General features: G+C 38.8%; 1 protein-coding gene across 4 annotated transcripts in view; it reads right to left on the bottom strand.

The window, feature by feature from the left end:
• LCP2 (lymphocyte cytosolic protein 2) overlaps positions 1-25,894 on the bottom strand; it is a 103,031-nt gene that overhangs the window by 49,484 nt on the left and 27,653 nt on the right. Inside the window, exons 4-8 of one of the 4 annotated variants that reach the window (XM_075209808.1) lie at positions 22,386-22,451; positions 11,297-11,367; positions 9,637-9,674; positions 8,375-8,534; positions 4,557-4,645 (exon numbers count right to left, since the gene is read on the bottom strand). In XM_075209808.1, coding sequence (XP_075065909.1) covers positions 4,557-4,645; positions 8,375-8,534; positions 9,637-9,674; positions 11,297-11,367; positions 22,386-22,451 — 424 coding nt within the window. The remainder of the gene's footprint in view (positions 1-4,556; positions 4,646-8,374; positions 8,535-9,636; positions 9,675-11,296; positions 11,368-22,385; positions 22,452-25,894) is intronic. The other 3 variants (XM_075209809.1, XM_075209810.1, XM_075209812.1) reach the window with 3 other exon arrangements.

Below are 25,894 nucleotides of genomic sequence, written 5' to 3'. Positions count from 1 at the left end.
ATATATATATATATATATATATATATATGTATATATTGCAACAGAAGACAGGCAGGGCGTCTCAATGTGTATTATCACTTGTATAGTATAAATGGATGTAATATATTGCGTACCATGAGGTATTAGTAGGTCGTCTAGTCAGAGAAGGGAGATCCTCCTCATAGGTTGTTCCTCCCAATGGTTCAAATATCGGACAATGCAAAAAACAAAGAACAACATAGAGTAGTATTGTCAAGATGTGAGATCACACCACCTGTGAATATATACACCACCTATAGGGCTTCCTTAGCGTGAAAAAACACCTAAGCCCAGGATAAAGGCAACTGTAGTATATGGGACACCTGTGTGCTCCAACCATGTAAAGAAATATAAACTGCGTACCAGATGGTCTCTCTAAATTGGCATGGGATTGTTTCTTTAGAAGATCAAATCTGTACTCTCTCCCTCCCAATCTGACAAAAAAAATGAATGGGGGGCCAAAAAGAGAACACGAAAAAATTTTTTTTTGGGGTGTCCCATATACTACAGTTGCTTTTATCCTGGACTTAGGTGTTTTTTCACGCTAAGGAAGCCCTATAGGTGGTGTATATATTCACAGGTGGTGTGATCTCACATCTTGACAATACTACTCTATGTTGTTCTTTGTTTTTTGCATTGTCCGATATTTGAACCATTGGGAGGAACAACCTATGAGGAGGATCTCCCTTCTCTGACTAGACGACCTACTAATACCTCATGGTACGCAATATATTACATCCATTTATACTATACAAGTGATAATACACATTGAGGCGCCCTGCCTGTCTTCTGTTGCAGTGTTTCCATTTCCGGACTAACCATCTGGCTACAGGTCATCGCTGCTGCCGCTCATACTTGAGTTATCTACACATCTGGAATTTTCCTGTTTTTGATACTGCATTATTGTGACTACGTTGTGGTTGTGAGCGCCATTTTATATCTGTTTGTTGGCTATATATGTATATATATATATATATATATATATATATATATATATATATATATATACCGGTATATATATATATATCATATGTCACTATGTTTGAGACAAATCAATAGTTTGGCTGCCAAAGTCTCTAAATACTAATATATGGGCAATGGCAGACTGGCCCACAAAGAGTTCATCTACGAACCAGAAGCATTTTGACAAAATATGTCTCCACCTATTTTACTGCATTTGCACTAGTATTTACATAATGCACATGCATTCACTTGCCAAGATGTTTTTTCATGTGTGGAACATTCCTTATTGAAGAAGAGATATTGTAATACAGCAGTTTTTGCAGACATACAGGGCCTGAGTCATTAAGGAGAGCAAAGCATAAAAAAAGGAGTAACTTTGAACTTGGGCAAAACCATGTTGCATTGGAGGGGGAGGTAAATTTAAAACCTGATGCCAGATTTATAGTTGTGTAAGGCATCTCCTAGATCAACTTTAAATTTCAGTGTAAAAAGTTATCAAGTAAGTTGTGTGCTAGATGAAAAAACAGCCAGTATTTAACTTATGTGCAAAATAAACTAATTTGCACCCATTACATTGTAACGTGCTTTGTCCCGAAGAACATTTATTCCTTTTTTTGCCTTACTTTCCTTAATGACTCAGGACCAAAGTGTTTACAGAAATTAGATTTAATTTTAGGAAAGCATTTATTTGGAGACGTTACAGCACCAAGATGATGAGGTTATTGGAACGTGGTCACTACTTTCAATGGGACGCCATTATCTCACTTCAGCTGCATTATATAGAGGAAGCAGGAGCATATTAATAACCGATCCTAAACCAATGTAAAAAGGATCCGAAAATGAAATGACTACTTGAAATAGGCAAGAACTGTGAGGTGAGTTTTTAGGTTTCTGGACATTTGAATTTAGTCATGGACCAAAAATTAACAAAATGTCATGCAACGTGTATGCTCAAGTGGACCATGTTAATACAAAATGGGGTTGTTCACCTTTATATGTGCACAATTGTATCTGAAAAACTGTACTACGCACATATATTTTATAAGACTAGCAAATGATTGATTTGATATGCAATAATGTTCTGAAATCAATTTCTATAAAGGTAATTGTTGTATAGAGTTTATTTGTGCTAGGACTTGAATTATGCCCATAGTGAATATTAAAAATGCACAAGAATTTGGCAATACAATGGTCACACTGGAGCAGGAAAGGTTGATTACTAACTGTAAAATCATGATTGCACAGTGCATTTCATTTTGTTCATACATACGCGCCTAATGCTTTTTGGAAGTGCTCATGTGCAAGTGAGTGCTTTCACATGCAGGATTGTGGTACCACATGCACATGCTGAAAAATGCCACTGTGAACTATCCATTTTGGAGCTACATTACTTTCTACTTTGTTTTAAGAATACTGCTTGATCAAGCCTAGTTTATGTCGTACTGATAGTTTATGTTATGTGTCACATTTATAGTTTAATTTTATTTTTTCTAAGATTTTTTATTTATCTACAATGTCCTTTCTATTTACAATGTGCCTACTAGTACAGAAAAGTCACTTTGAAAATATAGGCCAAATTCCAATCTCTGCAACCTTCCAAGTCATGTGCAAATCAAGTTGTTTTTGGTGGGGTGCTTGAAACTCATTGAAACATCGTGTCCTGCAATACAAAAACAATTTTTTGCATTTGGACATATTACAAGATCCATTCCAATAGCTAACAGTCCTTTAGTGAAGAATTGTTCAGCCTTCGATAATTTTATACAACCACAGTCTAGAATGTGCACAGGAGTGAAAAGGTTTTGCAGAATGCCAAATGATTGATTTTGCTAGGGATCTGAATACACAATATTATTATTATTATTTTGTGCGATATACACTTATTTGAATTAAACAGGAGTTTAATCTCCTGAAATCCATGATGGATTTTTGTGCAATTAAATTGCAGGGGTAACAGGATTTGGTGTTGATTGAACCAGATCCTGAACCACATTCTGGAATCAGTGCATATATAATGTTTACATTTGGGGCTAGATTTACTAAGCTGTGGGTTTGAAAAAGTGGGGATGTTGCCTATAGCAACCAATCAGATTCTAGCTGTCATTTTGTAGAAGGTGCTAAATAAATGAAAGCTAGAATCTGATTGGTTGCTATAGGCATACTTGCCAACTCTCCCGGAATGTCCGGGAGACTCCCGCATTTTGCGAGAGTCTCCCAGGCGAGTGTGGCAATCTCCCGAATTCTGCCCACTTCACTAGGAAGTGCCCCACTTCCTAGTGAAGTGGGCAGAATTAGATCCCAAACGCCACGATTCCCGGTGAATCGCGGCATTTAGCTCCGCCCCCCGCTGTCAAATGACGCGATTTGCGTCATTACGTCGCGGGGGTAGGGCCAAAATGACGCGATTTCAGCGCCCCGCCCCCCGCACGCCCACCTGCTGCAGAGAGTCTCCCGGACACCAACTTAAAAAAGTTGGTATGACTATAGGCAACATCCCCACTTTTTCAAACTCGCAGCTTAGTAAATCTAGCCCTTGGTCTTGATGTGGTTTTAACTTGTTTTTTCAATGGGGAGTTGAATGGATACATATAGGGATTCAACTACATTTGTTACTGAAATGCCATATCAATAAAAATGTTAAAATGGCCAGACATCAAGGAGGCACACACCAAATTGTTTGGGCAGGGTACATAATTCAGACACTGTAAATGTCGGCACCTAACCTGCCGACATGAAAATGGTCTTTTAATGTCGGCATTGTGATTGGTGACATTATGAATTTCGCCAATCACACTGATGACATTGTCCACCTGTTTACCGAATGCAAGTGTCGTCATTTAGCCTGCCAACATTTTCATGTCTGCAGGTTAAGTGTCGACATTTACAATATCAGAATAATAACCGCCACCGAATTGAACAATTGAATAAAATAAGAAATTAAACATGTGAAAGCTGAAGAACATGTACCAAACTAACACAGGTAGGCATTGCATAGATATAACTTTGCCTTTTTAATACATAACGTATAGTCCAGTTACAAAGTGTGAAGGTTACTAATGACCCACATTCTTGTTAGTTAAATATATTACTTCATTCTGTGCCTAAACAACAAATATACATTTAAATAATTTAAATAATTGTCTTGCCAAGCACATAGCCCATTCTTAAATACTTTTTAATTTAAAAATAATTGAAATTTTGACTGAGAATAAAATGTACACAAATACACACATTCAAGTAACATTCTTTGAACATGAGACTTAGGGGCTGATTCAGAGTGGAAAGCAAAACAGGAGTAACTTAATCTTAAAAAAATGAGCACGGAAAAGACCTACTCTCTGGGCATGACCATAGCATATGTCCCACTCTGCATCAGCCCCTTATCATACAAATGGGAAACAAGAATAGTTTCACTTCTAAAAGTCAAGTTAGTATAGATTTCACTAATTTGGGGGCCATTTTTGGAGATATTTTGGACCTGAGAGGTACATTTTAAACTTATAAACAAATACTGCACACCGTATTTCTGTCAGTTTTGTATTTGTAAAGTAACTTTATATATCAAAGCAACTTACGGTTTTGCCTTTTACAGGAAATGTAGAAAATTCAGGTCTTGTCGGAGGATTCGGGGGACATGCAGTATAACTTCCAGGAACTGGTCTGTCTGCAATACCATAAAGCCATTTATTAGAGAAGACATAACCAATTGAGCAGACATAAGGTCCTTGTTGTTTTTGCCATTTTTGTACATAAGTAGTCTTATCCATATTACTCAATCTCCACAGTAAATCTTAGCTTTTATATTTTTAGCACTTTAGTATATATTGCACTTTCCAGCTGTCTAATCTTGGCCACAGATATGGAAATTGAAAATGTTTTATTACTGTGGCTGAATCACGTAGAAATAACTTATTTTAGAAATGTATTCCCGCTAGTTTGTGCAGTTCACTGCAGTATATCATTGGAGATGTACTGATTTTTTTATATTGTGTTGTATTTTTGTATTGAAAATGTAGTGATATGCCATTTTGGAAGAAATTAGTTTTGTAACTTTTCTAAGTCCCATGCTAATTAGGCCTTTGCATTTATGAGCGACCAATACATCCTTTAGCATGAATGCACAGGAGAGGGTCGTTAGACTTGCATCCTGTGTCTTAGAGAGTGAGGAAACCTAACAAAAAGTAATTTAGGAACTTTCAGTTGTAAATTTCTGGTAAATTTAAATTGTGTTACCTTCAAACTTAGAAAATATATAACAATCCGATGGCAAACATTGAATATAATATCTCAGACTTCGTGGTGCCAGCTAGTATCAGTGGGGCTGGGTTACCCCATGCCAACATGTGTGTCAGAAACTGTATAAAAAGAGCCCTGTTTGACCATGTGATGTATTATTCCATCTGTAACTTCTGTATGATCATTAGTACCTCAAACTAGTGTGTAACTGACCTTGTTAGGACTTCTTGAGGTGATAAATATCACTGCTTCAAGATCCTGCTTTTGACACTTACTTACCTGCTGTAATTCCTGTAACCTACAGACTAGATCACTCTAATCCGTTATCCCACTGTTTTGAGGTTGGGACCCAGTGTCTAATAACAACATTCTGCCCACTACCCTGTGATTCTGGCCAGTGTGATAGGCTAGGGGGAACCATCCACAGCAACCCTGATCTGACGGAAGAGGTCAGGGGTACCAGTCCAGGAGCCCAGCAAGGGGTACACTAGCAACGACAGTAACCATAAAGATACAGATCTAGGTGCCATTGAAGCAGCCTAGTGATAGCAGCAGAAGTCCTCCTCCTGCATTTAGAAGGGTGCAATTGAGATAAAGAAAGGGTACAGTAGAAAGGCAAGACAAGCTGTCCCAGCAACATGGTATGGTGACATAGGAGGTCCATCCTGTCTCAATTATATTCCTTTCTATTTCACTGCAAATACACCACTTCATAAAGCAGAATAGACATATGAATAATGTAGTTGGCAAAAGGGTAATATATTTTAGAGTGACCTATTTCCATAGCGTTCCTAGGAAATATAACTTGGAAATCTCCCTAACCCTTCCCTTTACATATGGTGGCCAGAAAATGCTAAATAAGTATCACTTCTGGTTCATCTTTTGTAAGCACAAGCCTAGGTAATACTCCAAAAAACTGGGTGAGACATTGACTGAAAAGGCAACCATATAAATGGCATTACAAAGAAGTATATTTTCCTTTTGGCTTGGCTTATGTACATATTGTCCCTAGAGACCATAGGTAAGAAATCTTCCTAACTTTTCTAATTGTTCTAGTGATACCATTTGGTTATAAACCATATGATTTATGCCATATGATTATTCACTATGTACATCAAGGTTCAGTTGTCATATGAATAACACCATAGTAAATAGGCAGACTTATGATTGTCCTGGTACAATACTGGGTGGTAGTTTTATCAAACCTTCTAAAAAGGAGGTGACAGTAAATCACTGTCTATCTTAACAGATTGGTTGTTCAAATTTTGGAATATTCATTATACACCTTTTAATATTTTGCTATTAGTATTTTTAATTTAATACAAATAAAGACTAAGGTTTTTAACCAATAGTTATTGTTTTTTTAATTATTCCTAATAAAGATTATGATTTTAATTGTTAACTCTTCCATCTGAGTGCCCCACATTACCCTTCTTTCTTCTTTCTGCATACTATTGGATGATTTTTGTGTATGGGTGCTCCCTTCCTTGTGATAAAATAAAATAATATATAATTAACATTATTCAGTTAGGTATATTTAAGGAAGTTTGTTGGATGACTTGGTGCGGTGTTCTTCCTATTTACTTTTTCTCCAAGCACTCTAGTGTAGCCAAAGTCATTATCTTACATGTTAGTATGAGTTGCAGAATAGTGCTTCTTACAATATTTTATTAAATGAATGGAAAAAGATTTCTTTACTGCCTGAGAAAAAGCTTTCTAGTAAAACATACGTGTGCCATGTAACATTGGTGTTACGTCATTGAACCACTATCAATACTACTCCTCTCTTTTGCATTGAATATGCTGCAGCAGCATGTTGTTGATGTTATGATGATTATGATATCTTATATATTTATGAATAGGCAGGGGAGGGCCGGCACATTTGAGCCCGGGGGGCAAGACTCGACTCAGCAGCCTATTTTAAATTGAAAAAAAAATGCAGGTGACCCAGTGACCCAGCCCAAGATTGCCCTCTTGTGATTGAAGCAGACGCCCCCCCTGCCCCCCAGCCCAGCCAACCCCTGTGAATAGGAAATCTGCATACTCCAGCAACAGCAGCAATATTTCTGTTTTACCAATAAACGCATAGGCTGAAACTGCTCAGAGCTGATCAGAATGCTTACAGAATGAGTGCAACATGCTGTGACAAAGATTTACTATTTACTCAGTAGAATATAGTGTTACGTAATTGTTACAATAACAGCTATTGGAACAACTTACAAAGTAACAGAAATCTAAACCAGAGATAGTTTAGCAACAAGTAACTCTTGCCTACACCTGCCCTCCCCCGTTTGCCTTTCCATGCGTAAGGAAATCATAAGTGTAAGATAAACTAAAATTTGGATATGGATGTATGTGTACAGTTTTTGTACCGCATGCCCAGTACGGAGTTTGTATTGTTTGACAAAAAATCAACGTACGTTCAAATCTACATGAACCCCATGAGGCATATAATGCCAAACTAGTGCTACCAGCTTATTACCCTGCTTCTTTGTCATAAAAATGCTTTTAACACGTTCCTGCCAAAATAAAAACCCTTGACTCCCCAGTCCTACTATGTAGGCCTATCATGTAGAAGCTTTTATTGCAGCAATAAAACATTAAAAATGCTGATCATCAGCCACATTTTATCTGTGGCAAACAGGTTATTAGAACTTAACTATATTATAAAACTAGCTGAAGTACCTGGTGTTGCCCGGGTTTAAATCTTAAAGTTGTGAAGTTATCAATGAGTTGGATGTAACTGTCAACATTTTAAAAATAATCAGTAGCTAAGATGTCATCCAAATACATCCAGTGGAAGGCCCAGAACATGCTCCCTGTGTAAAAGTTCTGCCCAGTGTACACCAACGGGAGCTCCGGCCGGGACCTAAACCCACTAGTATGTCTTCTGGGATCCATTGTAACACTCTGTGAAGTTCTTGTCCAAACCCATCCCGAGGAAGGCTCAGAATAGGCTCTGCCCAATATACAGCAATGGGAGGTTCGACTGAAACCCTAACCCCCTAAAACCTGCTCAGGAGCCAACTGGACCACCTTGCGTTGGTTTCATCCCAATCGATGCAGGGATGTCTGAATGCATAACCGGACAGACAAACAAACAAACAGACCAATTATTTGTATATATAAGATATGCATAACTTCGAAAAGGACTTACCAACATAGTGTGAGTTGCCTACATTTGTTTTTGGTGGATTAATTTGACAATTTTCAGTTTCAGATGGCGGGGGCTCATAATCATTATCATCATTTATGGGAGTTGGGGATTCATAATCCACCTCATCCGCCTCATTTGGACTCTCATAGTCATCACTATCCTGTAATTAGAAAACAGAACAAGAGAGAAACCCAAGTGAGCACAACTTCTTTTTTATAGTAAATCCTGAATATGAAAATGTCCATTATGTTTCTATCTGTCTGTCTGTCTATAATAGGCACGCCCCTGCATCTCACCATCTGTGTAAATGTATATACCTATATGCACATTGGAGTAAAAAAGTAACATTGTGCCATGTGCAAAAACATGTGCATTTCGCAATATGAGATCTATGTTTGCAATGAGATTCAGTTGTGAATAATCCAAAGAAAAACTTTAATAATGATAAAGCTTTCTTGTACCATTTTAACATTCTAATCTTTTGAGGTGGATGTCTTCTTTCTAATCCATTTTACCTTTAAAAATATCCTGTATATACTGAAGGTCCGGTTATATTAAAGTTATATGTGCTGTGGTCAGTTAGTTAATATTTTGAAGGTACTCATGTACCAGAATCCTAATTATGTAACTATGTTATTTTAAAGGGGTTTTCCACGTTGGTATTATGACGAATATAGCTAATGGTGTGGCTATGAGCTGGAGATGTAGCCTCCTTGCAGCAGTAGTTTCTATATTTGCCAAACAGAGCGAAGCTATTGCAAGCTATTGCAAGCTCCCACTCTGGGTAGATCTATGTACTACTCAGTAGCGGAACTACCATTGGTGCAGCAGGTGCCATGCAACAGGGCCCATGGAGATAAGGGGGCCTGCTGCATGGCAGATGCAGAGGGTTGGGTCCCCTCCTCCCCGCCTCTCTGCACTAGGGCCCACAGCTCGCTAGTTCCACCTCTGGTACCACCACTGATAGTGTATTACGTCAGCATCTCCTTGAGGAAAGTCAACTCAGGTACTAACAAGAAGCTTCTCACAATCTGTGTCCTTTAATAACTGAAATAACTGCTGTTTGCGTAAAAAATGTATGTACAAAAAGTGTTTGAAGGATTGCTCTGTACATGTTTTACAGAAAAGTAAGTGCAAAAATGTCTGCTGATAAAATGGATATTATTTTTACATCCAGAACAAAATGCATTTTTTTTATATAAATCAACTAGTTCTTTGAAAATGGTTTGTACTACAAGTTATAGAATAAAATTTAAACTTACAAATGAGTCAAACTCATCATCCCCGCTTTCTGATGTGTCTGCAAAAGAAACACTTTTTCTAGACATGCACCATAGAAAAGATACAAAATACATCACTTTGCAATTATTTTGCCTGTAAGCTGAGTGACCTGGAAACTATAGCAATAAATATCGTGCTTCAGAAAACTCCATTGAGCAGGGTTGTGCTGAACAGCAAGTTATATATGTGGCACTTCATGGAGGAGTTCTCATTTGAATAGCTTATCGCTCTAATGTACCCCTCCCTTTATTGTATGAGGCCATGTCTTCTTGTGACGTGTGAGTCAGGGGCAAGAGATGCAACAAGGTGCGTGTGATGAAGGGGTTACCTTTGACCGACCATTACAGCACCTCATTCAACTCAAAATGGATGAAGGCCAGGGCAATTTTTAAACCTTATACCCCCCCAGATTTCCATTTTCACGGAGAGGTGGATTCTGGGCATATTCAAAAGCATTGAGCATGGTATCGCATTGTAATAGTGTTCCCTGTGTATTTTGTTACAACTGTTGTCTTGTGATTCATTTAATCTTTTCATAATTGTGTTATAGCTCTGTTGGTGATTTGTGTTAAATATACTTAAAGAATTCTTCCTTCAGATATTTGCCTGGGTCTAAAAATATGTTCCAACATCCACGGTACTAGTAATTCTTTTACTGGAGGTGGATGATAGACTGAGAGGTAGCCCGATAAAGAGCTGACTTGGTGTAGGAGTCTTTACAAGTTATCTCCGTGTACAGTCTCCTCTTCAGGTGCCTTTTAGCATTCTGGTTAAACTGTCTGTCTTTACTGAAACAGAACTGTTCCATAATTCAAGAGAGATCGACTAGGTGCATTCTTTCGACAACTATGTTTGTTGTGTACTACTACACCTGTGTCACCTCAAATACCAAACTGGTCATTAAACTTGTACAAGGGCCCTTTCACACTTAAACACCACAGAGCCTGAGAAAGGGGAAGAGAGGACTGAGCTAACCAGAGGAAACCCAGGGCCAGAGGTAGGTGCCTGTGCGAAACCACATACAACGTGCCGTACTCCCACGATCAGAATCTGCAATCATGGAGACTGCAGCTATTGATTGGTTCTCCTGCTCACACCCCCCTCCACAGCCATTTAAAGGTCTACCGGTTCTTAGTTACATAAGTTGAAGAGTCCCAGGAAGAACAACTGCATATAGTAGTCCCTGGGTTATCAGGTAGGGTAATGACTGAGTGAATAAAACTTTAGGTGTTATCTATAATCATGTGCAATATTTTTATTTTTGTACAATATTTTAATTGTCTGTTCCAATTTATTTAATAAATTCAATGACAAATCTATATATCATTTCCAACTGACAGCAAATCAATGTTTGAAGTCAGGGATATTATTGGTGTAAGTCTGAGAGAGGCATATCAAGCAAATATATTTAAAAGGGAAGCCAGTCCCTTCTCTCTATGGATTAATATGTTACCAAATGAAATGGAATTGCTGAATGCAAATTTTGAACAAAGAACAATGTAGACCATATTATTAACATGCTATCAGTACACTAGAAACCAGTGATATCAGCTTCCACTCTATGTAACAAATATACTTTGACAAACTGGTACTTCTTTTTCAACAAAACTGTTTCACATAATAGGAAAAACATTCACTTACTTGCATTGTAACTTGAGTGAGTATAAGGTGCTTGCAATTTACCTGCTGGCTGACCTTTCTGAGTTTCCGGCCTGGAAAGAAATAATCAAAAAATTGTTTTTGTCTGTAGGTGGTTTAAAACTTGAGTGGGTTACGGAAAAATTGTAATTTCCTTTTTTATACTGTATCTTACAAATGCTTTGTGGTTATTTAAGAATTTCAAAAGGGCACTGTTTTTGTATTGTATCCTTTATACACTTAAATGTAGAAAAAGCTATTTTAACAATCTGAAAAATCACAACAATTGCAAAAACAAAGCGATCATGGAATTGGCAATAAGGATTTTTTGTACTTTCAGAAACTAAATGAGCGAATGAGGAAGAAGTTAAAGAGGAAGGAGGGGAAGTAGATTGAAAGCCCAGGGGTAAGATTTGAGATAGTATAAAAATTCTATAAAGTAGGAATTATTTAATAAGTGATAGGCAGGTGGATATTATTGTAGATTGCCCAGGGTTCCCAGGTCTTGTGACATGATTTAGTTAAATCATTTAGTATGGCAGTCATATATTCCATACTGTAAACATTCCATATGCATTGCACAACAGCAGCAAAAGGAGGGGAGCTGGAGATATAAATGATGATGATGATGATGATGATGATTTACATGTAGCATCAGAAATAAAGTGTACTGGTGCTTTATGATATCTGGGGGGTGTGCAAAGGGAGTAAGTAGCATTGAGCTTGAGTGGGATGTCAATCTGCAATAAATAGGGAATCAAACTCCTGAGCACGGACCAATAGCTAAATAAGTTGGGACATGACCACCAGATATGTAAAAAAGTTCAGCGTGATAGACAATTCCGCCAGCATCTATCAGAAACATCATGGTGAAATTTTACACAATCTGGTGGGGACATAGTACCACCGATATACTAATTTGATGGCATTCTCTTTAAATATCGTGCTGGATGCAGTGTGCTCCCAGATCTCAGACTGTCTACAGACTCGCCAATGTCAGATTCCTATGCTTGTTCATGGGTCACTGTCATGAATAGCCCCCTCTAGCTACTCCCTGAGTTAATATTTTATCATATATTCACACAGTAAAACAATATATAATCTCTATTTTGTTAGGAAACCTATCCTAACTGCCTTTACCAGTCACAACCCGCACTCTGTGCAATTGTGACTTGGAAGTGTTTACTGTATGGGGTTACACATGACTCTAGCACTCAATCTTCCTCTCCCCTATCACACAGGTTACAGATTTGCTGAATTTGTGGGTCCCGTGACTGTCAGTGGTTGTGTCCAGATACTCCAAAATACTGGCAATATTTACCAGGATAATATCACTGCTTTTGAACTTTGAGTGTCCCCTTATGAATGGCATTCACATAATTAATTACTTATAATTAAGTACTATTCATTTAGTTATTTGTCACAGTAAAAGTATTTTTTAATCTTACTCCAGTATCCTGATTCCACACCATATTAAAGTCAATTATTGTACCCATTGGAGGGACCAGAGCTCCTGCTTCCAGTCTTAAGTCTATGCTTAACAACCATAGTTCTCTGTCTCATAGAAGACTAGCAAATCAGGAAAGCTGGGGTGTAACTGGAGTATAACTCGAGACTTGTGGACCCAGTGCAAAATCAATGCCCCCTTGAACATGAAAAAACTTCTCACCTCCTCCAGGTTATTGAAGCTCCCTCTATTGATTAGTTCATGGCTGACATTATAATAACTGTTAAGAAGCAACTTACACTGCTAACTAATCAGGCTTGCTTTTGATTATCATGGCAACAGCTATTGTCTAATCACTAGAGGGAGCTTCAATATGCTGGAAATTGTCTGCAGCCCCACTGGTGTTGCATGAGGCTTTGACAGCAGATTCATCATCATCATCATTTATTTATATAACGCCACTAATTCCGCAGCGCTGTACAGAGAACTCATTCACCTCAGTCCCTGCCCCATTGGAGCTTACAGTCTAAATTCCCTAATATAGACACACACTCACTCACTGACAGACACACAGATAGGGAAAGGCTAGGGTCAATTTTGATAGCAGCCAATTAATCTACCAGTATGCTTTTGGGGTCTGGGAGAAAACCGGAGCACCCGGAGGAAACCCACGCAAACACAGGGAGAACATACAAACTCCACACAGATAAGGCCATGGACAGAAATTGAACTCATGACCCCAGTGCTGTGAGGCAGAAGTGCTAACCACTAGGCCACTGTGCTGCCCAGATTATACAAGAAAATAAACAGTTCTGATATTAGAGGCACTATCAATTTTTTAACCAGTACTGAGACAAATATTTAATCTATTATTATATCATAAAAACAAAATTGTATTTGTATTTCTTAGAATTACAATTATATCTCTTTTGTCTGATAATATAGTAATGAGCTCTCCTCTGCAAACGATAATACCATAAAATAATGATATTGTGATCAAATATTGGAAATCAGTGTAAATAACATTAAAATAGGGGGAAAAAGTACCCCCCCCCCAATTAGGTCCCAATTGCTCTCTTTAGTACTAAGATGTTTACAGTATTAATTCTACCCCATAATCACTTGGTTGTACCTTATTTCAGAATTGGGTCAGAATTGGGGTTTATATTGTGCGAATTGTTATTACTCTTTGTATGTATAATTAATATATTTAAATGTAAAAAAAATTGAGAAGGAAATTTCATTTATTTGAGTTTTTGTTGTTCACATATATCACCACTGATATATACCCTTTATATGTGAGGGCTAAACTATCTCTAGTGGCAAGATTTATACCACTTGTGGTGATTATTGATTTCTTGCTTGATCAGTAAACTCATTTGAGGAAATGTGAAACTTGTTGGATCTATGCCCTCAATAGACTTTTATCCAATTAATTTAATGGTTCTTTGAATTTTTATGTCTTTTTTACAGGTAATATGTTATATAATTGCCAATACATTTTTTTATAACATATAGCTTATTATATATTTTGTCTGTTTAGAACAAAAGTTTCTAGCTCTTATTATGAATAATGTATTGCTTATCGGATGTCACATTATGGTCCCTATTGAAAATTGTAATTGAACTGCTGATTCAACTCCATTTCAATTTCCTTTGCACACAGGTTCTTGTAGCAGGAGATTTGAGCGGATACGCACTGCAGGAAGGACACCATTAAAAGGGTCTACCCATTACATTCTCATTTCATTTGTAAGTGCATTTGTCTTCTTATGATAACTTAATTTGTTTATAGCACTTGATCTATTCGAGGCATTCTTTCCCTCTAGCAATCTGCCTTCCCATTCCAACCAGTGTTTGATATATTTGGCAGTGATTGGGACTGTTGCCTTGCTGACAGGAGCAGCTATTTAGTTCATTAATACTGATTACCAAATTATGCTTCTCCTCCTGCTTTAAGGCACAGTTACTTTAGCCAAGATGCAATTGAAACTCCTTATCCATTCTCTCATCATCTGCTATAACTACTGCAATCTATTTTTGCTTGGTATTCCATTCACCCATCTCCATGCTTTATTCTACTCTATATGAATTGGAAAGACTCATGTTGGACTCTCACCACTACAGCTCCATCACACTACTCTGGAGATTCCTATGCACTCCAAAACACAATTCAAATTATTCACCCTCACCTACTAACCTCTCATCAGCACCACACTAATTTCAAAATACTCCTCCACGTGCCTTTGACCTATGCCTTGCCTCTCTGTTAACCACCTCTCACTCCTACAAGACTTCTCTCATGTCACTGTCCATTTATGGAGTTCCCAACCATGCCCAACTCTCCCCCCAGTCTTTACATTTTTAAACACTCTGAAATCCCACCCCTGTACCAGAGCCTACTATACTCCCATCTGTTCTACTTACATTGGTACACCCTCCCTGCTGTCACAATATACACTCAGTCACAGTCACTACTTTTGGCTCAGCTGTACCCATTTCACACTACATTGTAAGATTTCATAAGTAGGGTCTGACCTCCTCTTTGTTTTACGCCTGCTCTTTTTCTTATCTGCTTAGCATGTCCCTGTATTATGTATGCTCTGTTTTCCCCACTGTCTGGTGCCTTACGAATCAAAGGTAAATTATAATGATGACAACAGAGTTTTGTCTATTAAAATAGTTGTTATATTGATATAAAATCAAAAATATTCTTGTGTATACAGTGTATATATATTAAAGGTTCTCTGGAAGTATGTCTTAATAGCTGTAAAAATCCCCGCCGGAGAGATTGTATAATTAGATACAGTACCTTATCTTATTTGTACTGTTTTTCTTCATGCAAAATCTTATTTTATAATGTGCGTGTACAACATGATAACTTTAGTTTTATTTTCATTGTTTCAAAGATATTATTTTATATCTATCATCTATTTATATTAAATATATTTTACTGGTACTAGATTAGGTTGCCAACTTAGTTTTTAGCGCTGTGACCAATTATATATTTTATTTTCATTTTTTAGCACTATAAATACCAGTGTATCATGGTATAAATACCAGTGTATTCCCTGGATTTCAGAGTTCCATGTTGCTAGGAAACAAGAAAATAACTTGATATCACCATTTATGCTACTTTTATCCCACACAGTATGTTGAGGAGGGTACTTTTTAGCCCTCAAGAGACAATAAAGGTGAGTACTGGCATGTTCAAATAAAAGTCAAGCCCACCAACTCTCCTCTGCATATTTCTAGTAATGTTTAAACCTATAACTTTCTATACTTATTTCTTAATAACATTTTATTAACAGCATCACATTTGTACAGACATAGAAAAAAAAGAACTGTATATCCTACACAGAGGCGTTGTCGGTCATAATTTGCGAAGGAGCTAATGTCGGCAATTAACCTTCCGACATGAAAATGTTGGCGGGCTAAATGCCGACACTTACATTATGCAGACAGGTTGACAATGTCGTCAGTGTGATTGACGACATTGACAATGTCGCCAATCACAATGCCGACATTAAATGACCAATGCCACAGGGGTCAGGGTATAGCGAGACCCTGAAGCATTAGTCACACCAATCACACTGATGACATTGTCAGCCTGTCTGCACAATGTAAGAGTCTGTATTTAGCCTGCCGACATTTTCATGTCGGCAGGTTAATTGCTCACATTAGCTCTATTATAATTATGACCGACAATGCCTCTATGTGGCGGCATTGGCAATGTCAATGTTGCCAATCACACTGACAACATTGTCAACTTGCCTGCACAGTGCAAGTGTTTGCATTAAGCCTGACAACATTTTCATGTCAGCAGGATAACTGCCGACATTAGCTCCATAGCAATTATGTACCCTACCCAAAAGAGGATATAAGCAACAGATGTACAATGTAATTGGCAGTAATAAATAACTACAAACATATGTTAAACAACAATAAAATGGTTCTGATGCTTATTTTTTTGTTTTAGTTTAAAGTAAAATAGAAAGGAGGAGAATGGTGGCAGAGAACAGCAGAAGAAAAGGGTTTAAGGTTTCTTTGGCAAAAAAATGTAAGTGGCAGAATTGGAGAAAGCTAGAAGTGAGGAGGAGGGCGTTAGGTCCATGTTTTAGAAAAACAGACAAATTCCTCAAGATATTAGTAATTTCTTCCATTTCGGAAATATAACAGATACTTTTCCTAAGGACACATATAGTGGATGGATTGTGATTCTTCCAGAAACTGACAATCAAGTAAGTGGTCACACTTAGGATGTGTCTGGTAAGCTTATTGAGGTGTTTGGAGAAAATGGTAGAGGAAGTTATATGAGTTGTGGTTGGAAGGGGAGGTTAGTAACCAATAACGAAATTAAAGGTTATTGAACCTCCGACCAGAATCTCTATATGACTGGGCTTGACACCCACTCAAGCAAAGAGGAGAGGTATTGGACTAGCATTTATAAAGCCTGGTTGGAACCAGGTCCTATCAGTACAAAACTTACAAGCATTTTCTTTACTCTGATGCTAATGGAGGTTATTCGGTACACCTTCTCATATGTCTGACAAGTCTTCAATATTCTTTCCCAGTGCTTTTTATAGGAGGATTTTTGAGAGATGCTCATTGTCAGTATTGAATGATACAGTGAGGATATAAGGCCCGTAGATTAGTGGTCTAGCAGATATTCTAGCCAGAGAGAATTGGAAGAAGTCACTAATTTGTATATATTGATAGAATGCAGAAAATGTAAGGTCTTAAGATTCTTAGAGGTCTGCAAAGGGGGGCAATATTTCTCTTTGGATTATTTAATTAAGAAATCTGACACCGCCTAACAACCAGAGAGAAACAGTGTTGGGGGTGAGACCTGGCGTCAAGTCCTGGTTATACCAGAGTGGTATGACACATTGAACAACCAAGCCACTGGCCAGCCCGGGATGCCGGAGAATGGGTAATCTCACCCTCAATTCCCTGCGTTGTTCTTTACAACTACGCGGAACGCACATTAATATTGTTACTACTGTAATTTTAACACAGATTTTTGCTTGCGGCTCACAGTGATGCAAGCAAAAATCAGCGTTGAAATTACAGTAGTAATGGTAATAATACGCCACAATTACCGTAGTAACGGTAATTGTGTGAGGCCCTCGTTGTTCTTTAGAACAACGTGGGAATTGAATCTTCCCCCTTAGTGTTTTATTAGCCCAAATAAACGATGTGATGATCCAATGAACGGCAGCAAATATCTTAATATCTTGGAGGGGATATTTAAGGGCAATGTCTGAAATAAATATAATAATTTTGGGAGAATATTAATTTTAATTGAGGTGATTTGGCCAATCCAATCAATGAATACTTATGTCTTTATTATGTCTATAATATGCATATATTGTGTTTCATGTCTATATTGATACCATGCATGTAAAAGAGCAGTAACAGTCCAGGGGAAAGAAATCATCTGCAGATGAGCAATGAAAGATTTAACCTTGGAACACTCTCCTTGCTAAATACATCTCCAGTGAATAGGCTTCTCTGTTTGAGATCCAATAATAATGCCCTTGCTTTTTTTCATGAACTGCCTTTAGGCTCCTCTCAGGAGATCCATTGTGTGAATTCACCAAATCAAGTTGACAGCGAAGCAGGACCACTGCCTTGCCAGCAACACCAGGAGAGAAACCTCTGCAGACTAGGATCAAGTTCTGATCAGATACCCCAGGGTTGGCTACTGGTATGGTCAGGGCCGGACTGGCCATCTGGCACTTCTGGCAAATGCCAGAAGGGCCGATGGCCAGATGGGCCGGTTGCTAGCTGGCCGGCCCCATCGCTCAGCACACAGACTGTCATGCCAGAATTCAGCATGACAGTCTGTGTGCTGAGCAGTGGGGTCGGCACTACACTTACTTCCTGGTGTGGTCGCTCCTCCCCTCTCTTCTATGAATGGCTCTGGAGATGTCACATGGGACGAGCACCATGTGATAGGTGCCGTCCCATGTGTTAGGAGAGACTGTACAGCGCGCTGCGGAGCGCACAAGGTAAGAGGGAGGGGGTAGTTTGTGTGACAGGGGAGCTATATGTGGACAGGGAAGCTATATGTGTGACAGGGGAGCTATATGTGTGACAGGGGAGCTATATGTGGACAGGCGAGCTATATGTGTGACAGGGGAGCTATATGTGTGACAGGGGAGCTATATGTGTGACAGGGGAGCTATATGTTTGACAGGGGAGCTATATGTTTGACAGGGGAGCTATATATGTGACAGGGGAGCTATATGTGGACAGGGGAGCTATATGTGTGACAGGGGAGCTATATGTGTGACAGGGGAGCTATATGTTTATATGTGTGACAGGGGAGCTATATGTGTGACAGGGGAGCTATATGTGGACAGGGGAGCTATATGTGTGACAGGGGAGCTATATGTGTGACAGGGGAGCTATATGTGTGACAGGGGAGCTATATGTGGACAGGGGAGCTATATGTGTGACAGGGGAGCTATATGTGTGACAGGGGAGCTATATGTGTGACAGGGGAGCTATATGTGGACAGGGGAGCTATATGTGTGACAGGGGAGCTATATGTGTGACAGGGGAGCTATATGTGGACAGGGGAGCTATATGTGTGACAGGGGAGCTATATGTGTGACAGGGAAGCTATATGTGTGACAGGGGAGCTATATGTGTGACAGGGAAGCTATATGTGTAACAGGGAAGCTATATGTGGACAGGGGAGCTATATGTGGACAGGGGAGCTATATGTGGACAGGGGAGCTATATGTGTGACAGGGGAGCTATATGTGTGACAGGGGATCTATATGTAGACAGGGGAGCTATATGTGGACAGGGGAGCTATATGTGTGACAGGGGAGCTATATGTGTGACAGGGAAGCTATATGTGGACAGGGGAGCTATATGTGGACAGGGGAGCTATATGTGTGACAGGGGAGCTATATGTGTGACAGGGGAGCTATATGTGTGACAGGGGAGCTATATGTGTGACAGGGGATCTATATGTGTGACTGGGGATCTATATGTGTGACAGGGGATCTATATGTGTGACTGGGGATCTATATGTGTGACAGGGTATCTATTTATTTGTGTGACAGGGTATCTATTTATTTGTGTGACAGGGTATCTATTTATTTGTGTGACAGGGTATCTATCTATTTGTGGGGCAGGGTATCTATCTATTTGTGTGACAATAACTATAGTATGTGTGTGTGTGTGACAGGTTATGATTATAGTGTGTATGTGTGTAACAGTATAACTATAGTATGTGTGTGTGGGCCGGTGTATGACCATAATGTGTGTATGGGTAGCTCTTAATATAATGTGGGAGGTAGACTGTTAATCTAATAGGAAATTGCAGGTGGGGGCTAATTATTGGGTGCTATTCTATTTGTGGGGTGAAGATGGGGGCAATTTAATAGTGGGGCCTATCAATTTCAGATGGGGTGATTGGATTTTTAATTTAATGCTGGGGTGCTTTGGAGAGAGGGAAATAGTTTTATTTATTAAATGGGAATACTATTTAATATCAGGGCTAGTTGGAGGGAAATAGATGTATTTATCAAATGTGAATACTAGTACTTTAATGTTGTGGCTGCAGTGAGGCCTAATTTTAAAACATGGATGCTATATTGATTTAACACCAGGGCTAAATTTCATCTGCTCATTTTTTTCTCCAAATAGGGCATCCAACATTCCAGGATCCAGACAAGCAGCAACTGATCTAAAGACACCAGCAGCCACAAGTGGTGACCATGACAAGACAGGTAGGAGAGACCAGGACAGTCTGCCAACTGTTCTGAATTTGATGGGTGACTGTCCCACTTAGTCAGGATTTGGTCTGACTACAAGGACAGTTGGGAGATATGTCCTGCTTCACACTGTACTGCTTGTTAAGGCAGAACTGCGTGCACCTAACAGTAGTGCACACTGTATTGCCTTTGTATTTGTCAAAAATTTGTCTAATAGCCAAATTGCATCATAGGAGCCCCCTGACTTAAGTGCCCGGGCCCCCCGAGCCTTAATCCAGTTGGTCAGCAGGAGGATCTGTGCTCCGTCCCGGACAGGGCACAGCCTGCAGAGCAAGCAGCGGAGCTCTAAGTCTCACGAGATTTATTAATCTCATGAGACTAAGAGCTTCCCTGCTCACTCTACAGGAATGTCAGCAGCATCAGAAGCATAGACAAGTACAGTGGGCTGGGGGTGTCATAATGTATCTGGGGGGGTGGCGTAATGTGGATGGGGAGGGTCTGATAAATGTAATGTTTTATTATAATGTATGTATCAATGCACCATTTTGACCACGCCCCCAACATAATGTAGCTACGCCTTTGGCGGCACCGCCACTGCACTGCGGCACACATTTTTTTTTCCAGCTTATCAACAGAGGTGGGCCTGTGTGCTTTAAATGCCAGGGCTGATTTTTAGTCCCAGTCCGGCCCTGGGTATGGTAATGTATTGTACCCCTTGTGTGTTCTGTGTCATTTGGTGTAGTATGACCATGTAAAATATTGTTTAATGTGCTATTTTATAGTTGGTGCTTTTGTGATAGTAAACATAAGTATTTCTTTATCTGGATATTTGCCTGGGTGTGAAACTACATGCCCAAGTCCATGGTAATGAGAACAGGTGAAGGAAGCCTGGTAAGCTGACCTGGGAAAGAAACCTTTGCATTCTATCATTTATTTAGTACATTCTACAAAATGACAGCTAAATTCTGATTGGTTGCTATAGGCAACATCTCCCCTTTATCAAACCCACAGTTTGGTAGATATACCCCTAGGTCTCAATTTCTTCCACAGTACATATGGCTGCTAAATAAAAACTTTAGTTAAAAGTGTATCTTACTCCCCTTTGCATAGATGTGCCTTTGTGATGCGTTTAAGTGTTATGGGATGAATGGGAGCCACCTCTTCAACTTCTAGCTCCTACCTCAATTTAGACTCCAGTCTAAATTTAAGGCATACATCTAGTTTAGGGCTTTTCTTCAGTTTGAGTCTAAGGGGTATATTTACTAAACTGCGGGTTTGAAAAAGTGAAGAAGCTGCCTATGGCAACCAATCAGATTCTAGCCGTCAATTTGTAGAATGCACTAAATAAATGTAAGCTAGAATCTGACTGGTTGCTATAGGCAACATCTCCACTTTTTCAAACCTGCAGTTTAGTAAATATACTCTTAAACCTTATCTCTCTGTGGTAAGCTCTTAGAGTCCTATCTATCCCATCACCCTTTTAATATCTCAGCAGAGCTAGAGACAATTGCAGAAACAGAGGTACAACTGTTAGTTAGCGTGAGTTCTGAGGAGACTCCGGGACTTAGCTGTAACTGCAGCTGTACTTGAGAGCACAGAGAGAGAGTTGTGAGAGAGACAGTTGTGAGAGAGAGGCTCTGGAACTGAACAAGAGGCAAAGAGAAGTCAATGATAATGCTGTGAATACCAGTGAGAAATTCAAAGGTTCTGTGTACCTGACTTGAGTTGAGAGTGCAGGAGCATGGATGTCTGCCCTGAGAGGCATCTCTAAACCCTAAAATTTACAGATAAGTGTCTGAGTCCCTGAGTCCTACAAGGCTGATTTTCAGAAAAACAATGGTTGCTATGATACATATCCGTTGTATATTAAAAGTAGGACACTATAGTAAAATATAAAATCAATGCATACCTTATCGGAAATAATCCTTTCTTTTCTTCTTTTTTAATTATTTCTTGTTGAATTCTAATAAGGATTCTAAAAAAAAAGAAGATCATTATTTTAAAAGTACCTCATTAAATGTTTTAATTTAAGAATAATAAATATTGAAATGAAGTTTTTCCTTTACTGCCGTCATACTTGCTAAATAGACAACTCCCTCGCATGAGCAGGGTTATCATCGCCGCTAAGTGCTTTGATGGAAGGAATAATACAATAACTGGTGTATTCGCTGGCAATAGAACTCTACAGCCTTGATAAACCCCTAAATTAGCTGATATTCTCCTGCTTCAATCTTAATAACAGAGAATGAGTATATTTATAAAAATACACTCCCCAACACGGCTTTCAGTTTGTCTTGCGAGAAACATGCCAACAGTCCAGTTTTGGGAACGGCCCTCTGAAATTCATTCTAGGCTGATTTAGCGTTAGGTGCATATTATACCCCAGTGCAGAATTTGTAGCTGTGCAAACTGTATTGCACTACAAGGGGTAATATGCAAACTTCCTCTTGTATGTATCATACCCCTGAAACTAATGGCTGAGGTAGGATACTGTATCTACTAGTTAAAAGGATATGCAATGATCAAGTCCTTTTGCAGGGAGAAAATGGCTTTATGTTCCCCGATAAACAAGGAACACCAGTATAAATGCGCTCTTTCCGCCACTTGAATCTCATGTAAATATCTCATCCTGCAAAATGCAATTTTGTTTCTGCATTTGGGTACAATGCAATCTGCATTCCTGTGTTTAGCTTGGATATAGATAATGCCCGATCTGCCCAGCCCCTCTGTAGAGTAGTAAATTTTATTAACTATTTTGACCCTCTTTCTTCGGGGAAGTAGGGAAACACTCCCTTATAGACTAAATATATATGTACAGTATATGCAGTGGGGAGTTATGTGCCAGTATGACATACTGACACTTCTCCCCACTTCATTTTAAACTACACACATGCTCTGCATGTGTGCCTAGGTCTGGCTGCCACCTTAATTTGGCCACGGATTGTATGATCTCTCCCCCTCTCCCTCTCTAACCCTATGCTTGTCTCTGTCCGTCTCCTCCCTGCCCCCTATATGTGTGTCTGTGTTCGTCTCTTCCCTGCAATTCCTATGTGTGTCAGTGTCCGTCACCTCCCTATGTGTGTATGACAAGACACATGGGATGCACACCACATGACAGGTGCCATCCCATGCATGCAGGCTACAAGAGAGGCAGACAACAGATTCTGCCTCTCCTACACAGCGAGACTGAAAGAAGGTAAGTGTGAAAGATGGGAGATAGGGTTTGTCTTAATGTAATAAGGGAAGGGGGAGGATTGTCTGAATGTAATGAGGAACAGGTTTTTTTTTTAATGTTATGAGGATGGGAGGTGCCCTGTTAACTTAATAGTGGACTGTGAATGGGGACTAATTATTTAATATTCGGTGCTATTAATTAATTTATGGATTGATGGTAGATTTTTAAATTTAATACAGGGGCCTATTAATTTAAGGTAGACTAACTGGACCTTTAATTTAATGCATGGGTGCTTTGGGGGCTGTTAATTAAATGTGGAGCTGAGTTTGGGGAGAAAGGTGGCTATATTTTAAATGTGAATATGATTTATTTAATGATGGGGATAGTTATGGGAAATAGGTATATTTATTAAATGCAAATGTTATTAATTTATTACTATGGATGTTTGGAGGAAGGGAATTATTTTTTTTAACATGGGAATACTATTAAGTTTGGGGGGGGCTGGTTTGATGGGAAATAGTGCTATTTATTAAATGTGTATGCTGTTAAATTAAAGTCAGGGCTGATTGGAGGGAAATAGGTATATTATTTTATCTAATGTAATAGATGAGGCTGATTTCACGGAGGGAGGCCTAATTATTAAATGTGGGTGTTATTGATTTAACACCAGGGCTTGTTGGGGTTTTTTATATTTCATGTACTGATCTTTAACAACAAATAGGGCACTAACATTCCAGGATCCAGGTACTCAGCAACTGAGTATAAGACACCAATAGCTGCAGGTAGTGAAAGCTGAAAGAACAGGTACCAGAGAGCAGAATAGCCAGCGAAGATGACTTAAGAAGTATTTTAATTTTACATAAGTCATGTATGACTTATGTTTGAAGATAAGAGCACATGGACAGAATAGACAGATAATAGATAAGGGAAAGTTGAAGGGTCACAAGGAAGCCATAAGGGAGAGATGAAGAATTAAAGTTGAGGTGGGAGACACAGGGCAGGTAGTTGCGTAAATTGCATGAATAACTATTGATATTTTCAAATGATCACTCAAATTATTAACTTATGATACACAGTTGTATAGTGCACTTGGAATATCCAGGCCACTTGTTTACTAAAATGTAAACTTTATTTGTTTATATAATGTGATACTTTTGAAAAGAATTACAATCAGACTCAATTGTTTGACCTTTTATACTAAAACTCTGGGTTTGTCATTAAAACATGTGGGAAACATTTTCTTCAATCAAAAGCTATAGATCAGATGCCAACCACAAACTGTTGCAATTAAACTGACTGCTCCATTGTAGAGAGCACTTCTTGCTCCTGCCAACCAACGAGCGAGCAGAGCATTGCAGGCACTCACAGGAAGTTGGGGGAAACATAGAAAGGCCTATGTGCCAGACCCCAAGTAAATAACCTCTTTAGGACAAAGGATGCTCCACCTAAAACTGATATATTTATATACTTCATATTTTTTACTTTAATACCAGTTATTCTTTTTTTTGTACACAGTTCAATTAAAACAGATTGAGCCTGATTCATATTCCTGTTCCCCAAGTCATCAAAGAAAATTAGCATGAACAGTCCAAATCGATATATAGTAAGTCCAGAAATAGTGTTAGCTTTTTAAGTTTAAAGAATACAAGCTTACGATAACCTTTTGATAAATTGAGTGAAACGGTAAAAGAGCATTTATCCAATGAAAGAGACATATTCGTTTAGGCTTATGATTCATTAATAAGTAGTCTCCTCTCTCTTGTGAATGATGACACCATGCTCTTAATTTTCAGCCATGGTGGCTCCTTATGTGCCCTAGGACCCCCAATACCTCAATTCAGCTCTTCATAAAAGGGCATACGACACACACACAAACACACACACACACACACACACACACACACACACACACACACACATACCTACTGTAAGAAATAAAAACACAATTCTTGCCACAGAGTTAGTTCCTATCGCCAAAAATAAATATCAGCAGAGGAAGAATATCTTGAACTGAGAACACCATCAGTGGTCAATCTATCCAGCTAAACATTAAGTCTTCCTTACAATATTATTCAAAGTTCCCCTTAATTTAAAATACGTAAACAACAACACACAATAAAAGTGTTAGAAATATAGATCTGAATAGAAAATAATATATTTATGGAAGAAGAGGAGAATACGTTTAAATGCATACTATTTGCAACTGTTATGCTTTTCTGTGCGGGAAGAAGAGGAGTTAAATA

The sequence above is a fragment of the Mixophyes fleayi genome, chromosome 4 (assembly GCF_038048845.1).
Source record: "Mixophyes fleayi isolate aMixFle1 chromosome 4, aMixFle1.hap1, whole genome shotgun sequence".
Lineage (NCBI taxonomy): Eukaryota > Metazoa > Chordata > Amphibia > Anura > Limnodynastidae > Mixophyes > Mixophyes fleayi.
This window is presented reverse-complemented; position numbering and strand designations above follow the sequence as displayed.